Consider the following 16827-nt stretch of genomic DNA (forward strand, 5'->3'; position numbering starts at 1 on the left):
GGCCTGCTACAGGGGTGACTTACATATACTGCATGCAGTGTTCGGGGACATAGCACACAGGCTGTGTGCCATGTCGTGTTTTCACTTTTGCTGCACCAAGACACGCAGCCTGCAATGGCAGCCTATCATATGGTTGGTGTGGGGTCCCTTAGGTTGGCACAATTTGTGCTGCAGCCCTTAGGGACCCTCTTAAGTACCCCAGGCCCTATGCAACAGGGGTATCATTTACTAACGACTTACAGAGGTGCTAAAGGATTTGACAATTGGACAGTTTTGGGGGAAAGAACACTGGCAATGGGGACCTGGTGGGAAGAAACCCAGCGCCCTTCAGTCAAAGCATCAAATACCAAGCAAAAGTGAGGGGGGGTGTACTGCAACAAAAAGCCCAGTTCCCTACACCTTTGAACCTACAGACAAGGCAACTTTAAAATATCTTATTTCAGATACAACCTTTTAGGCAGCAATTACATCCGTGAGAGAGGTTAGTGAATTCCAAGCACTAACAGTTGAATAGCCATACTTAAGTGCCCACAAGTACAACATAGTCATGAGAACAACCCATCTTTTATACCAAAAGTAGTGTCACTTTTTCACTTCAATCATTCGAAGGAATTGCTTTCATTCAATCATATCCAAATATTTCAGCAGAAGTGGCTTTACTCATTAGATGGTAGATCGGCAGTTCTCTATTTTATTAAGGGGGCCTAAAACATTAGAAAAGGCAAACAGATTTTTAACAAAGCTTTGCTGGCATTAGGAACACTTGGTACCAGTGCAAGGTGTTGAAAGAGAGATCAAGGTCCAGCATACGTGCTCCCCACCATAGATCAGAGTAAAGGGTAAGTTCATACTATGACATCCCTGGAGAAGACAGGTCAAAGAGATTTGACAATCAGGAGCAAGGGCCCTCTCCAACTAGTTGGGTGTCATGCTTCCTCGTTGGGCAGCTCCTCGTTAGGCCAGCCCTGCAATGCTTATCCGGCACCCACGAGGGGCTCTTTACTGGAGATCATTTGAAAAAGATGTTGTCAAAAGAGATGGGTAGATTGGAACAGACAAAGTGAGAGTGAAGAATGATTACGAGGCACAGAAGAATAATTTATTCTAACAGTGGATCTTGTCATAGTTAAACAAAAGGACAAACAATGAAGGAAAATAATGTCTTTGTGTTCTGAGGTTTAAATCAGGGTCAACATATTTCTTGACATATTGTCTTAAGGATCTGAAGTGATTCATCAGGACCAAACCGAAGAAACCCTCATGTTCGTGAATGTGGGACCAAGATGGTGATAGCAAAATGTGCCCAATTATTGAGATCCATCAGATATGTTTGGTGTGTGTAGTGCCTGTATTAAGGCAAAAGTAGTAATAATCGACCTGAAGATAGTCTTGCGGATGGGGGTAAGTTGCCGGCACTGTACCGCGTGGACCAATTGTCACCTACTTTGCGGTTTACATCCGTATTACCTAAGAGGGTCTGATCTTGATAATTTCGGGAATGATTATTACTATTTTTGACTTAATACAGGTTCTAAGCATCTCTCCTTCTTCTGAGGCCAGATAAAGGGTAGAATGTAGTGGATGATACTACGAGCTTCATTTCTTATTTACTAGGACATCACAGCCCACAACAGACTCCAACCAGCACCACTGTCATGTGATGTCGCCATGTTGATTTGCTCAGTCTGGCTCCCTGGTCAACTCTACTTCAGTCAGCTAGGGAGGGCTTCTCCTCAAGGCAGACTCCTTCCTGTATGGATGTCTCCAGCAAACCAGGCATAGTCCTCTTGGAAGCAGAAACACAGTTCCTCCAGCAAAGAGCTACAAACGTCTTCAAGTGATGTCCCCTTGCCTTTGGGAAGCTGGCTGTCAATGGCACCAGCCTTGGTTCTCAGCATATTTCTCAGACACCCTGCAGGAAGCCATCTCCACTGGCTAGCAAGATAAGCTCAAACACTGGTAATTGCAGCCCTTCTCAGACATGGTTTGTGTACTCCCCATGTGCTTTCCTTCACACGGTTCAAGGTGGTTCCTTCATTTTGTATAGCCCTCGTCTTCTACTGTATAGAGACCCTTTGTCTTCAGGTGATGGCAGTCGACAAGAGTTTCCACTTGGATAAACCCACAACCTGAATGCAAAAATGAGGGAAGCCCAATACCCTTCAGCCTTGTGCAGCAGAACCTCTGAGCGAACACAAGGCATAGGTCCTGTCAAAATCCCTTAGTTGAGAGGAGACCACTGTTTCCAGACTGCCCACAGTGCCACAGTGTACATCTAACGGGAGTGCTCCGGGACATAGCAAAATGTCACTTCCAAAAGGAGCTCCGTCTCCACCCTCCCCACACTTCAGTCTTAAAATACACAAAAAGTGTCAGCAACTCTAGCAATACACAATGCTAGACTAGCAGATTACTTTTATCCTTCATCTGTTGCATAAACTATGACTTTGGCGTAGCTCTACAAAGTGTGGTTTCCCACCCATGGGTGATCTTGGTTAAATGACCTACAATGAATGTAAAAGACAGGTTATTGTAGCCCCCAAAATATGTAACTGAGATGGAGGCATTGCTTTCGGGTTACTAACAATCCCATAAAGGGATCAGGGGCTATGGAAACAGCAGCAAACCTTATTTTGTTATCCACTGCATCATACACACTGTATTATGAAGAATGAACACTTTTGCATAATAGTATTTAATACTACAGGAACAGTCTCCTCGGTACATCTAGACAGAAGATTATAAAAACAGAAAGAAGACATGTTATGAATAACGAGAATAAGATGAATATCTCTATCACGTTTAAAAATCCACCTAAAACTGAACACCGTAAAGCCTATTTCTATGCGCTACTCTAAGAAAGCATGGAAGGCAGAGCAACTTGCAGTCTAGAGTTTCTTAGGGAGAAGAGAACCACTGCATACATTGTTGATAGCAAAGGGTGTCTTTATCAGTGGAGGCGGGAAGACGGTATTCCCTGTAAGAGCAAACACGCTGCAGAACCAATCAATGTCTTCCTCTGGACTCCACTTTATCAGCTTCAGGGGAGATGTAGCATCTGCAAGGTGGGTGAGACCGTCTCTGGCAGAATCTCAGGTGATAATCTCGGCGAAGGACTTCTCCTGACAAGTGGTAGTCCATGTACACTAAATTTTATCAAAAAGCTGAATTACTAACATAACTTTGGGAATGTTTGACATGGATTATGTGAATCAAGGTGTGCTTGTATGAACATACAAGGTAAAAGGACATCAATTCAGATTACATTATTTTGGTTCTATGTCTGTATGTGTTCCTATTTAACAATGACATGGTGAAAAGTAGACATTGCACCCAGACGGACGTCGCATTAATTGGTATATCTATGTCATGAATCCATTGGTTTGAGACTTTCACAGTTCTTAGAAGGATGCGGTCAAACGACATCTGTGTCTAATGGCAGGCAAGACAACAAAGATGCTGCAGGAATCAGAAAAGATGGCGCCTTCCATTGTTCACGAGTGAGATGATGGTGACCTCTATTAGCCGAGATGGAGCTGGGGCCTGCATAATGTGGAGTCGGTCCTTAGGGGCTTTACGTTACATCTTGTAGAACATGCTTTCGTTGGCAAACTGAGAAGGATTCCACTGAACTCACATCCATACAATGCACACAGAACAGGCACATACTATTTGTAGGTCTCTGGTGCATGCAAGCGTTCTCGAAGCCCAGCTGCATTGGAATAAGCAGAACTCAACAGACAAGACTGGTACACAGCAAGCACTGTCAGCCTTGGCTTGGAAGGTAGACAGCTCATGCATTGAAGAGTCTTCAACTGGATGTACAGGTGGAACAAATGACTTCATCTGCTGGGTAGGGTCAATGCGTTTTATATCAGGTACAGTATCCTGCAGAGTACAGGGATGAAACATTGCAAAACCACACATTTACATCTTTGCGCTGCTTAAAATTCTGATATGAAAATCCCAAGAGTCAAACATTCTGGAGCATGTGCCTTGTATGTGCAACGCCACCCTCTGGAATTTTCATGAATGGAATAATGTATAAGGAAAGCCTGGGAGATGTCCAGAAATGTCTGCACCTATGATAGGCTTTAAGAGCTGTGATGGGATCTGTCTTGGTTATGGTATATCACACATACCACCTGTTCTCTCAGTTGAGACCTGGAACGAGTGGCAGTGTTCTAACCCAAGTTCAGAGACTCCACCCTCCTCCGAGACCAAGGAGAGAGTTTACCTTTTTATGGAGGCTTAGCCACTCAGGAGGTCTAGTACCGCCAAATGCTGAGATTAAAAACCCCCTCTTCCTGTTCCTTCAAAGGTGTCCAGCAAGAGGGTGGCAACTCTGACTACTGAATGAAGATCTGGCAGCACCGCACACCCCGCACGATGAGCTCACTTTTCAGTAAAGACTCATTGTCCCAAAGGAGAAGTAGCAGCACTGCCACCATTGCAGAAAAAGATTTGTTTTTGTTAGAGACTTGCTGAATTCAAAGTAGAACTCGAGCACTGCACACTGAGTTTACCTTTCAGTATAGTCCTCTTGACTCAAAGGAGAACTCTCAGCACTGCACAGTGAGTTTACGGTTCAGTACAGTCCCATTGACTCAAAGGAGAACTCTCAGCACTGCACAGTGAGTTTACCGTTCAGTACAGTCCCATTGACTCAAAGGAGAACTCTCAGCACTGCACAGTGAGTTTACCGTTCAGTACAGTCCCATTGACTCAAAGGAGAACTCTCAGCAGCGCACAGTGAGTTTACCTTTCAGTACAGTCCCATTGACTCAAAGGAGAACTCTCAGCACCGCACAGTGAGTTTACGGTTCAGTAGAGTCCTGTTGACTCAAAGGAGAACTCTCAGCGTTGCACGTGTTTACCTTTCAGTAGAGTCTTGGTGACTCTAAGGAGACCTGTCAGTGCCACACATTGAGTTTACCTTTCAGTAGACCCAAATGGACTGAAAGGAGAAATGGCACCGCAGAGTTTCCCATTCAGTGGATGAGCGGCCTCAGTCTGTAGCCTCGTTTGCAAGTAGTTCCAACAAGTCCACTTCTCTTGGTCCCTGTTCTGTAAATTCAGAGCTCAGCTGCCAGACCTTCAGGACTCCAGTAGCATCGCCTGCAGCCAGCAGGTGTGTCTGCTTCGGGTTGAATTCCAGGCAGTGCACAGGCTGACTGTCGGAGGTTTGCTTTATAACAGCAGTCGGTTTCTGAGAACTTTTTCCAAGATCATACAGTAGAACTTCTCCTACAAAGAAAGAATGAAATTCTGCAATTAAGCAAGCACTTCAACAAGTTATAAATGTTGCATTTTATACACACACAACTGGAACATGGTCACCGCCGGCAAATTCAGCTTGCCCATGTCCCACTGGGTGGTGATTACACACACACTCAACCTGAAGATGGTCACTGCCGGCAGATTCAGCTTGCCCATGTCCCACTGGGTGGTGATTACACACACACACACACACACACACACACTCAACCTGAAGATGGTCACCGCCGGCAGATTCAGCTTGCCCATGTCCCACTGGGTGGTGATTACACACACACACACACATACATACACACACCATGAAGATTGTCACCGCCGGCAGATTCAGCTTCCCATGTCCCACTTGGTGGTGATTATACACACACACACACACACACACACACACACACGCACAACATGAAGATGGTCACCGCCAGCAGATTCAGCTTGCCCATGTCCCACTGGGTGGTGATTACACACACACAATGTGAAGATGGTCACCGCCGGCAGATTCAGCTTGCCCATGTCCCACTGGGTGGTGATTACACACACACACACAACATGAAGATGGTCACCACCGGCAGATTCAGCTTGCCCATGTCCCACTGGGTGGTGATTACACACACACACAACATGAAGATGGTCACCGCCGGCAGATTCAGCTTGCCCATATCCCACTGGGTGGTGATTACACACACACAACGTGAAGATGGTCACTGCCGGCAGATTCAGCTTGCCCATGTCCCACTAGGTGGTGATTACACACACACAACGTTAAGATGGTCACCGCCGGCAGATTCAGCTTGCCCATGTCCCACTGGGTGGTGATTACACACACACACACACACACACAACGTGAAGATGGTCACCGCCGGCAGATTCAGCTTGCCCATGTCCCACTGGGTGGTGATTACACACACACACACAACCTGAAGATGGTCACCGCCGGCAGATTCAGCTTGCCCATGTCCCACTGGGTGGTGATTACACACACACACACACACACACACAACGTGAAGATGATCACCGCCGGCAGATTCAGCTTGCCCATGTCCCACTGGGTGGTGATTACACACACACACAACGCGAAGATGGTCACCGCTGGCAGATTCAGCTTGCCCATGTCCCACTGGGTGGTGATTACACACACACAACGTGAAGATGGTCATCGCCGGCAGATTCAGCTTGCCCATGTCCCACTGGGTGGTGATTACACACACACACAACGCGAAGATGGTCACCGCCGGCAGATTCAGCTTGCCCATGTCCCACTAGGTGGTGATTACAAACACACAACGTGAAGATGGTCACCGCCGGCAGATTCAGCTTGCCCATGTCCCACTAGGTGGTGATTACACACACACAACGTTAAGATGGTCACCGCCGGCAGATTCAGCTTGCCCATGTCCCACTAGGTGGTGATTACAAACACACAACGTGAAGATGGTCACCGCCGGCAGATTCAGCTTGCCCATGTCCCACTGGGTGGTAATTACACACACACACAAACACACACACAACGTGAAGATGGTCACCGCCGGCAGATTCAGCTTGTTCATGTCCCACTGGGTGGTGATTACACACACACACAACCTGAAGATGGTCACCGCCGGCAGATTCAGGTTGCCCATGTCCCACTGGGTGGTGATTACACACACACACACACACACACACAACGTGAAGATGATCACCGCCGGCAGATTCAGCTTGCCCATGTCCCACTGGGTGGTGATTACACACACAACGCGAAGATGGTCACCGCTGGCAGATTCAGCTTGCCCATGTCCCACTGGGTGGTGATTACACACACACACAACGTGAAGATGGTCACCGCCAGCAGATTCAGCTTGCCCATGTCCCACTGGGTGGTGATTATACACACACACACACAACGTGAAGATGGTCACCGCCGGCAGATTCAGCTTGCCCATGTCCCACTGGGTGGTGATTACACACACACACACAACTCGAATATGGCCACCGCCGGCAGATTCAGCTTGCCCATGTCCCACTGGGTGGTGATGACCTATTTAGTCTCCTTTAGTTTCTGACAATTCTGACCACCAGCCCCATCCACCCTGCTAATTTACAGTGGATGATGGCTGCCCATATCCCTACAGATCAGCAGGCCCATCCCCGCTAGACGGTGACTGCTGAATCCAATGAGTCTAGCCATTTCCTACAGAAAGACCCCATCCGGTCTGCCCAATTCCCTGCCTGCTACAACACTGCAACCCGTTCTCCAGCTGTCTTGGAGCTCATACTCCCAGAACTCATTGCTTCTCCTAGTGTATTCTTAATCACACTACATAGTTTGTCCACAGCTTCCCTGTACAGAGGGCGTTCCCCTCTATACAGTCTTTGCACTTTCAGTGATATGTGCCTCCCGACTCTCCCTGACTAATCTTACCTTGTGACATTTTGTACTAGAGGCACAACACTGTCTGAATATCTTCAGCTCCTAACCCCAGGAGGAATGTCAGTGGTCATCTTATTCTCGTGCTCTCCTCCAGATTTTACAGATCTAAGCTCTTTCATCCAATTTCAGGTGCAGACTTATGCCTTCCTGCAAGTTCTCCTGCAGCTGACTTTAATCTGCTCTTACCACAGATCGCAGCACAGCTGTGGCTATCATGCCTATATCCAACACTTGTTCCTCCTCTAGGTAGGTTCCTGTGTTGCCCTACATCTAGCCTCAAGAAGAACTTGGGAGATCCCTAGTCTACACCAGGCCACAAACACTGTATTACTGTCCAGCTGTGGCCATTGTGCCACGGTTAGACAATACCTCTGCTTCATTTTAGCAGGTCCCACTAGAAGAACATGGCAGACTCCATCAAGCCATTTACTCTGCTTAAGAGGACCAAAGTACTCACCTTCACCAGACACAGCTGCAAAGAGAAGAGGTCGTACTGGAGACCAACGTGCGCCAAACAGGTACTTGGAAGACAGTGGTAGAGAGCGAAGGGGCTGGGCCTGGAGCATGGAGTACACATGTGCATGTCCATCTGTGCCAGCACTCAGGAACAGGTTCCTGTGGAGAAAAGATAGGATTATTGTGAAGACAATATTAAGACTGAGCAGAGGACTGTTCTGTAGCAACCTGAATCTAAGCTGCTGCAACCCCAGCTCTTACTCTCACATAGCAAAGCACTGCTGGGGCATGGCCAGGCAGTCCACAAAATGGATGCCCAATCTTTCTACTCACGCTAACCTGAAGTAAAAGGGGCATCCAATGGAACCTTGCACCCTTAACCACACTCTAAGACACCTACATCCCCAGGACTCAACACTGTGGGTGCAAAGAGGCCCAGCCATTGGCAGGTACTGTAGTACACCTGGCAAGGTGCATCAGTGAAAAGGGTGGGGGTGGAAGACAGATTCAGCGATCATGGCAAGTGGGGACTGTCTGCCCAAACAGCCACCAGAAATTCAAAGAGAGAGAGGAGGCGAGCATGGGACCTCAATGCCAGGGTCAAGATGGCAGTGCCCGGACTGAGGCTCAGAGGAAGACAGGGGCACTGAATGAAAACAAAGCAACCATCACAGAGTATCTCATTATGAAAACACAAAGTGAAAATGAAGAATTGTGATCTTTAGCAATATTGAAGAAAAGTCCAGGAATCCAGACAGCTCAAGGTTAGGGTTGATTTAAGGGCTGGAGCACAGAAGCACACTGCTGCTTAAGTAGGACTACTTCCCTCCACACAGCTACAGGTCCAAATTAAAATGTGACAGATGTGATGATTTAATTTCCTTGTATTCTAGCGCCTTGTAACTGAATGCCCCACAAGTCTTGACTGGCCTGATAAGTATGTACAAGGCAGCATCCATATACGGTGTAGAGTGTGAAGTCTTCTTCAGTCCCACAGACAGAATAATAAGATCAAAATCTGATGAATTAAAAAGGGGAATCTCATACTTACCGGGGGAAGCAGCATTTGGGAGAGTGAATATGGGTATATTGTTGTTAAATGGTCAGTAAAGTTGGGAGCCTGTTTTGGAGTGAAACATGGAGAGTGGGGATAGACTAAGAACTGATAATCAAGGATGTTGATATCGGCCAAGAGGTTAAGGAGGACCAGGAGGCGAGGGTCTCCTTCATCTGTGATTTGCGGGAGTCACTGATGACATGCAGTGTGGTCATTTTGATGCTGAGGCATAAACTGAACCAGGAGAAGGTGTTGATGGTATGTGGGTGTACAGCTGCAGTGGAACCGCTGCTTGAAGGATCTTGATGTGGAAGAATGGTATGGCTGGCATAGCCGTAGGTGGAAGGATCACTAGGGTCTAGTTGTCGTTCACCTGAACTACCGAAAGGTGTGAGTTCAGAGAGAGAAATTGTGAGGAAGCAATGGGAATCAGGAGAAAGGACTTGAAAAGAAAATAGGATGGTCCGCATATGACATAGCTTTGAGGAACTGGAGAATACAGTCGGGTTTGATAGAGTGCCAGGAAGGAATGTTATATGGGGGGCTGGAGGAGGGTCTTGCAGTGACTTGTTGTGGGAGTTGGCTAGCATGATGTTGAGGTGTAAGTCATTTGTGCGAGAGATAGAAACAATGAATGTGGACTGAAGTCTAGAGCGTCAAGGAAGAGAGATGGTGGAGTTGGCCTTGAACAATGCTCTTTACTGTCCGCTTCTGAGGTGGTGTGGTGGTGGTGGTGGTGCAGGAGTTGGATTGGGCTTTGCAGATAGAGTTGTTAGTCTTTGCCTGCTGCTATAAGGAGAAGGAGGCTTCAGGGTGAGAAGTCCCACTCTTTCCTAGCATTTGGATTAAGCACTTGCTAAAGTTTGGATTCAGTGAACACCAACGTGTTGAGCTGATGCTGTCAAAGAGTGGGTTGTTGACAACTGTAGTGCTCAACTGACCGGGGGTGGGAGCCTGGGGTCTGGTGTAAATGGGAGATTGTGAAAGGTTCTGGAAAGAATGGTTGAGGGTTGGAGTTGTCCTTAATAAGGGGATTAATGGATGTTCCTAAATTATTTCATTAAAAAGACATTCAGTATTTGAAGAAGGTGCAAGGTTGCTTCATTCAGTTCAAGTGTCTCAGGGAAAATAATAACTGTGTAATGTCTTCTTGCTTGAAGTCAAGAAGTCACAAAGATGAGGGGAAGAGGCTGAGTCAGGGACACAGCCTGATGAGAAGCAGCTTGCCCTTTGTGTCACACACTCCTGGTCCATTGTTCAATGAAGGCATAATCTTTTTCCCTTGTACCCAAGCCTACCAGGCAGCCCCTGTCCCACTGGGAGATGCTGGATGCAGGGGGGATAGGAGCAGAGCTCTTGCAGTCTATGTCAGATAGCGAAAGTCAATGAAGCAGAAGGAAAATAAAAAGATTGAAGACAACAACACTTATGCAGAACCACTACCCTGCATCCCTAGGACGGTTTGTAACATGGACGCAGAAAACGAATGCTGGATTTAAGACTTCACCTAGTATGATGCTAATGGAGTTTACATTTTTTTATAGCTCATCTATTGTAAAAGGGTTAATAGTGAAAAGGCACCGGCTGGCTAGGGCTCAGCTGATACCTTCTGTGGCATTACAGAGCCTTCACTGGCCTTCCTCTATCTTGTTTTTTCAGTACACTACCTCTCTGGCTTTCTCAGAACAAGAATTGTGCATGTCACCCCTGAGCCAGACGTTGGTGAGCTTCATTACTCCATGCCTAAAAGCTGCCTTTCTTCAAGAAATGTGAGATCTGTAACCAACTCTGTGAGAGTTACAACCAGGGTACTACTCCTATTCCTAAAAGGTGTGTGTGCTGCCAGGTCTGCACGCATATCCGTGAGCTGTTTGTGTGCTGCCAGGTCTGCATTCATGTCCTTGAGAGGTCTGTGTGCTGTCAGGTCTGTATTCATGTCCTTGAGTGGTTTGGGTAACACCAGACTTGGACATAATCATATCCTTGAGAGGTTTGTGTGCTGCCAGGTCTATATTCATGTCCTTGAGTGGTTTGGGTAACACCAGACTTGGACGTAATCATATCCTTGAGAGGTTTGTGTGCTGCCAGGTCTATATTCATGTCCTTGAGTGGTTTGGATTCCACCAGACATAGACTCGTATCCTTTAGAGTTTTGTGTGCTGCCAGGTCTATATTCATGTCCTTGAGTGGTTTGGACTCCACCAGACATAGACTCGTATCCTTCAGAGGTTTGTGTGCTGCAAGGTCTATGTTCATGTCCTTGAGTGGTTTGGGTAACACCAGACTTGGACGTAATCATATCCTTGAGAGGTTTGTGTGCTGCCAGGTCTATATTCATGTCCCTGAGTGGTTTGGATTCCACCAGACATAGACTCGTATCCTTTAGAGGTTTGTGTGCTGCCAGGTCTATATTCATGTCCTTGAGTGGTTTGGACTCCACCAGACATAGACTCGTATCCTTCAGAGGTTTGTGTGCTGCAAGGTCTATGTTCATGTCCTTGAGAGGTTTGGGTAACACCAGACATGGACTCATATCCTTTAGAGGTTTGTGTGCTCCCAGGTCTGTATTTATGTCCTTGAGAGGTTTGGGTAACACCAAGCATGCACATATTCGTATCCTTGAGAGGATTGTGTGCTGCGAGGCCTGTATTCATGTCCTTGAGTGATTTGGGTAACACCAGACATGCACATACTCCTATCCTTGAGCGCTTTGGGTTCCACCAGGTATATACCCGGGTTTAAGAGATATGGGCACAACCATATATGTACTTGGGTCCTTGACAGTTTGGGAGCTGCAATGTCAGTACTCGTGTCCTTGAGCGGTCTTGGTGTTGCAAGGTCAGTACTCGTGTCCTTGAGAGGTCTGGGTGCTCTGAGATCTGTACTCGTGTCCTTGAGAGGTCTGGGTGCTGTGATGTCAGTACTCGTGTCCTTGAGTGGGATGGGTTCTGCGAGGTCAGTACTCGTGTCCTTGAGAGGGCTGGGTGCCGTGAGGTCTGTACTCGTGTCCTTGAGAGGTCTGGGTGCCGCAAGGTCTGTACTCGTGTCCTTGAGAGGTTTGGGTTCTGCGAGGTCAGTACTTGTGTTCTTGAGAGGTCTGGGTGCCGCAAGGTCAGTACTTGTGTCCTTGAGAGGTCTGGGTGCTCTGAGATCTGTATTTGTGTCCTTGAGAGGTCTGGGTGCTCTGAGATCTGTACTTGTGTCCTTGAGAGGTCTGGGTGCTGCAAGGTCAGTACTCGGGTCCTTGAGAGGTCTGGGTGCCGCAAGGTCGGTACTCGTGTCCTTGAGAGGTCTGGGTGCTGTGAGGTCGGTACTCGGGTCCTTGAGAGGTCTGGGTGCCGCAAGGTCGGTACTCGTGTCCTTGAGAGGTCTGGGTGCCGCAAGGTCGGTACTTGTGTCCTTGAGAGGTCTGGGTGCTGCAAGGTCAGTACTCGGGTCCTTGAGAGGTCTGGGTGCTGCAAGGTCAGTACTCGGGTCCTTGAGAGGTCTGGGTGCCGCAAGGTCGGTACTCTGGTCCTTGAGAGGTCTGGGTGCCGCAAGGTCGGTACTTGTGTCGAGAGGTCTGGGTGCCGCAAGGTCGGTACTTGTGTCCTTGAGAGGTCTGGGTGCTGCAAGGTCAGTACTCGGGTCCTTGAGAGGTCTGGGTGCCGCAAGGTCTGTACTCGGGTCCTTGAGAGGTCTGGGTGCTGTGAGGTCGGTACTCGGGTCCTTGAGAGGTCTGGGTGCCGCAAGGTCGGTACTCGGGTCCTTGAGAGGTCTGGGTGCCGCAAGGTTAGTACTTGTGTCCTTGCAAGGTCTGGGTGCCGCAAGGTCAGTACTTGTGTCCTTGAGAGGTCTGGGTGCTCTGAGATCTGTACTCGTGTCCTTGAGAGGTCTGGGTGCTCTGAGATCTGTATTCGTGTCCTTGAGAGGTCTGGGTGCTCTGAGATCTGTATTCGTGTCCTTGAGAGGTCTGGGTGCCGCAAGGTCTGTACTCGTGTCCTTGAGAGGTCTGGGTGCCGCAAGGTCTGTACTTGTGTCCTTGAGAGGTCAGGGTGCCGCAAGGTCTGTACTTGTATCCTTGAGAGGGCTGGGTGCCGTAAGGTCAGTACTCGTGTCCTTGAGAGGTCTGTACTCGTGTTCTTGAGAGGTCTGGGTGCCGCAGGGTCTGTACTCGTGTCCTTGAGAGGTTTGGGTGCTGCGAGGTCAGTACTCGTGTCCTTGAGAGGGCTGGGTTCTGCGAGGTCAGTACTCGTGTCCTTGAGAGGTCTGGGTGCCGCAAGGTCAGTACTCGTGTCCTTGAGAGGTCTGGGTGCTGCAAGGTCAGTACTCGTGTCCTTGAGAGGTTTGGGTGCTGCAAGGTCAGTACTCGTGTCCTTGAGAGGGCTGGGTTCTGCGAGGTCAGTACTCGTGTCCTTGAGAGGTCTGGGTGCCGTGAGGTCTGTACTCGTGTCCTTGAGAGGGCTGGGTTCTGCGAGGTCAGTACTCGTGTCCTTGAGAGGGCTGGGTGCCGCGAGGTCAGTACTTGTGTCCTTGAGAGGTCTGGGTGCTCTGAGATCTGTACTTGTGTCCTTGAGAGGTCTGGGTGCTGCAAGGTCAGTACTCGGGTCCTTGAGAGGTCTGTACTCGTGTTCTTGAGAGGTCTGGGTGCCGCAAGGTCTGTACTCGTGTCCTTGAGAGGTTTGGGTGCCGCGAGGTCAGTACTCGTGTCCTTGAGAGGTTTGGGTGCTGCGAGGTCAGTACTCGTGTCCTTGAGAGGTCTGGGTGCTGTGAGGTCAGTACTCGTGTCCTTGAGAGGTCTGGGTGCCGCAAGGTCTGTACTCGTGTCCTTGAGAGGTCTGGGTGCTGCAAGGTCTGTACTCGTGTCCTTGAGAGGTTTGGGGGCCGTGAGGTCTGTGCTCGTGTCCTTGAGAGGTCTGGGTGCTGTGAGGTCAGTACTCGTGTCCTTGAGAGGTCTGGGTGCTGCGAGGTCAGTACTCGTGTCCTTGAGAGGTCTGGGTGCTGCAAGGTCAGTACTCGTGTCCTTGAGAGGTCTGGGTGCCGCAAGGTCAGTACTTGTGTCCTTGAGAGGTCTGGGTGCTCTGAGATCTGTACTTGTGTCCTTGAGAGGTCTGGGTGCTGCAAGGTCAGTACTCGGGTCCTTGAGAGGTCTGGGTGCCGCAAGGTCTGTACTCGTGTCCTTGAGAGGTCTGGGTGCTGTGAGGTCAGTACTCGTGTTCTTGAGAGGTCTGGGTGCCGCAAGGTCTGTACTCGTGTCCTTGAGAGGTCTGGGTGCTGTGAGGTCAGTACTTGTGTTCTTGAGAGGTCTGGGTGCCGCAAGGTCTGTACTCGTGTCCTTGAGAGGTCTGGGTGCTGTGAGGTCAGTACTTGTGTTCTTGAGAGGTCTGGGTGCCGCAAGGTCTGTACTCGTGTCCTTGAGAGGTCTGGGTGCTGTGAGGTCAGTACTTGTGTTCTTGAGAGGTCTGGGTGCCGCAAGGTCTGTACTCGTGTCCTTGAGAGGTCTGGGTGCTGTGAGGTCAGTACTTGTGTTCTTGAGAGGTATGGGTGCCGCAAGGTCTGTACTCGTGTCCTTGAGAGGTCTGGGTGCTGTGAGGTCTGTACTCGTGTCCTTGAGAGGTCTGGGTGCCGCAAGGTCTGTACTCGTGCCCTTGAGAGGTCTGGGTGCCGCAAGGTCTGTACTCGTGTCCTTGAGAGGTCTGGGTGCCGCAAGGTCTGTACTCGTGTCCTTGAGAGGTCTGGGTGTTGTGAGGTCAGTACTTGTGTTCTTGAGAGGTCTGGGTGCCGCAAGGTCTGTACTCGTGTCCTTGAGAGGTCTGGGTGCCGCAAGGTCTGTACTCGTGTCCTTGAGAGGTCTGGGTGCTGCAAGGTCAGTACTCGTGTCCTTGAGAGGTCTGGGTGCTGCAAGGTCAGTACTCGTGTCCTTGAGAGGTCTGGGTGCCGCAAGGTCAGTACTTGTGTCCTTGAGAGGTCTGGGTGCTCTGAGATCTGTACTCGTGTCCTTGAGAGGTCTGAGTGCTGCAAGGTCAGTACTCGGGTCCTTGAGAGGTCTGGGTGCCGCAAGGTCGGTACTCGTGTCCTTGAGAGGTCTGGGTGCCGCAAGGTTAGTACTTGTGTCCTTGCGAGGTCTGGGTGCCGCAAGGTCAGTACTTGTGTCCTTGAGAGGTCTGGGTGCTCTGAGATCTGTACTCGTGTCCTTGAGAGGTCTGGGTGCTCTGAGATCTGTATTCGTGTCCTTGAGAGGTCTGGGTGCCGCAAGGTCTGTACTTGTGTCCTTGAGAGGTCTGGGTGCCGCAAGGTCTGTACTTGTGTCCTTGAGAGGGCTGGGTGCCGCAAGGTCAGTACTCGTGTCCTTGAGAGGTCTGTACTCGTGTTCTTGAGAGGTCTGGGTGCCGCAGGGTCTGTACTCGTGTCCTTGAGAGGTTTGGGTGCTGCGAGGTCAGTACTCGTGTCCTTGAGAGGGCTGGGTTCTGCGAGGTCAGTACTCGTGTCCTTGAGAGGTCTGGGTGCCGCAAGGTCAGTACTCGTGTCCTTGAGAGGTCTGGGTGCTGCAAGGTCAGTACTCGTGTCCTTGAGAGGTCTGGGTGCTGCAAGGTCAGTACTCGTGTCCTTGAGAGGGCTGGGTTCTGCGAGGTCAGTACTCGTGTCCTTGAGAGGGCTGGGTTCTGCGAGGTCAGTACTCGTGTCCTTGAGAGGGCTGGGTTCTGCGAGGTCAGTACTCGTGTCCTTGAGAGGCCTGGGTGCCGCGAGGTCAGTACTTGTGTCCTTGAGAGGTCTGGGTGCTCTGAGATCTGTACTTGTGTCCTTGAGAGGTCTGGGTGCTGCAAGGTCAGTACTCGGGTCCTTGAGAGGTCTGTACTCGTGTTCTTGAGAGGTCTGGGTGCCGCAAGGTCTGTACTCGTGTCCTTGAGAGGTTTGGGTGCCGCGAGGTCAGTACTCGTGTCCTTGAGAGGTCTGGGTGCCGCGAGGTCAGTACTCGTGTCCTTGAGAGGTTTGGGTGCCGCGAGGTCAGTACTCGTGTCCTTGAGAGGTCTGGGTGCCGCAAGGTCAGTACTCGTGTCCTTGAGAGGTTTGGGTGCCGCAAGGTCAGTACTCGTGTCCTTGAGAGGTTTGGGTGCCGCGAGGTCTGTACTCGTGTCCTTGAGAGGTCTGGGTGCTGTGAGGTCAGTACTTGTGTTCTTGAGAGGTCTGGGTGCTCTGAGATCTGTACTCGTGTCCTTGAAAGGTCTGGGTGCCGCAAGGTCTGTACTCGTGTCCTTGAGAGGCCTGGGTGCCGCAAGGTCAGTACTCGTGTCCTTGAGAGGCCTGGGTGCCGCAAGGTCTGTACTCGTGTCCTTGAGCGGTCTGGGTGCCGCAAGGTCTGTACTCGTGTCCTTGAGCGGTCTGGGTGCCGCAAGGTCTGTACTCGTGTCCTTGAGCGGTCTGGGTGCCGCAAGGTCTGTACTCGTGTCCTTGAGCGGTCTGGGTGCCGCAAGGTCTGTACTCGTGTCCTTGAGAGGTCTGGGTGCCGCAAGGTCTGTACTCGTGTCCTTGAGAGGTCTGGGTGCTGTGAGGTCAGTACTTGTGTTCTTGAGAGGTCTGGGTGCCGTGAGGTCTGTACTCGTGTCCTTGAGAGGTCTGGGTGCTCTGAGATCTGTACTCGTGTCCTTGAGAGGTCTGGGTG

The 16827-nt window shown here is 49.9% G+C and overlaps 1 protein-coding gene across 1 annotated transcript in view; it reads right to left on the minus strand.

Annotated features, from left to right (window-relative positions):
* Positions 1-1080: 1080 nt before the first annotated feature.
* The window catches only part of DYNC2I2 (dynein 2 intermediate chain 2), a 54119-nt gene continuing 38372 nt past the window's right edge, over positions 1081-16827 (minus strand). The window contains exons 8-9 of the mRNA XM_069237010.1: positions 8133-8290; positions 1081-5247 (exon numbers count right to left, since the gene is read on the minus strand). Of these exons, the coding sequence (XP_069093111.1) occupies positions 5009-5247; positions 8133-8290 (397 nt within the window). The 3' untranslated portion in view covers positions 1081-5008. The remainder of the gene's footprint in view (positions 5248-8132; positions 8291-16827) is intronic.

Source organism: Pleurodeles waltl, chromosome 6, assembly GCF_031143425.1.
Source record: "Pleurodeles waltl isolate 20211129_DDA chromosome 6, aPleWal1.hap1.20221129, whole genome shotgun sequence".
NCBI lineage: Eukaryota > Metazoa > Chordata > Amphibia > Caudata > Salamandridae > Pleurodeles > Pleurodeles waltl.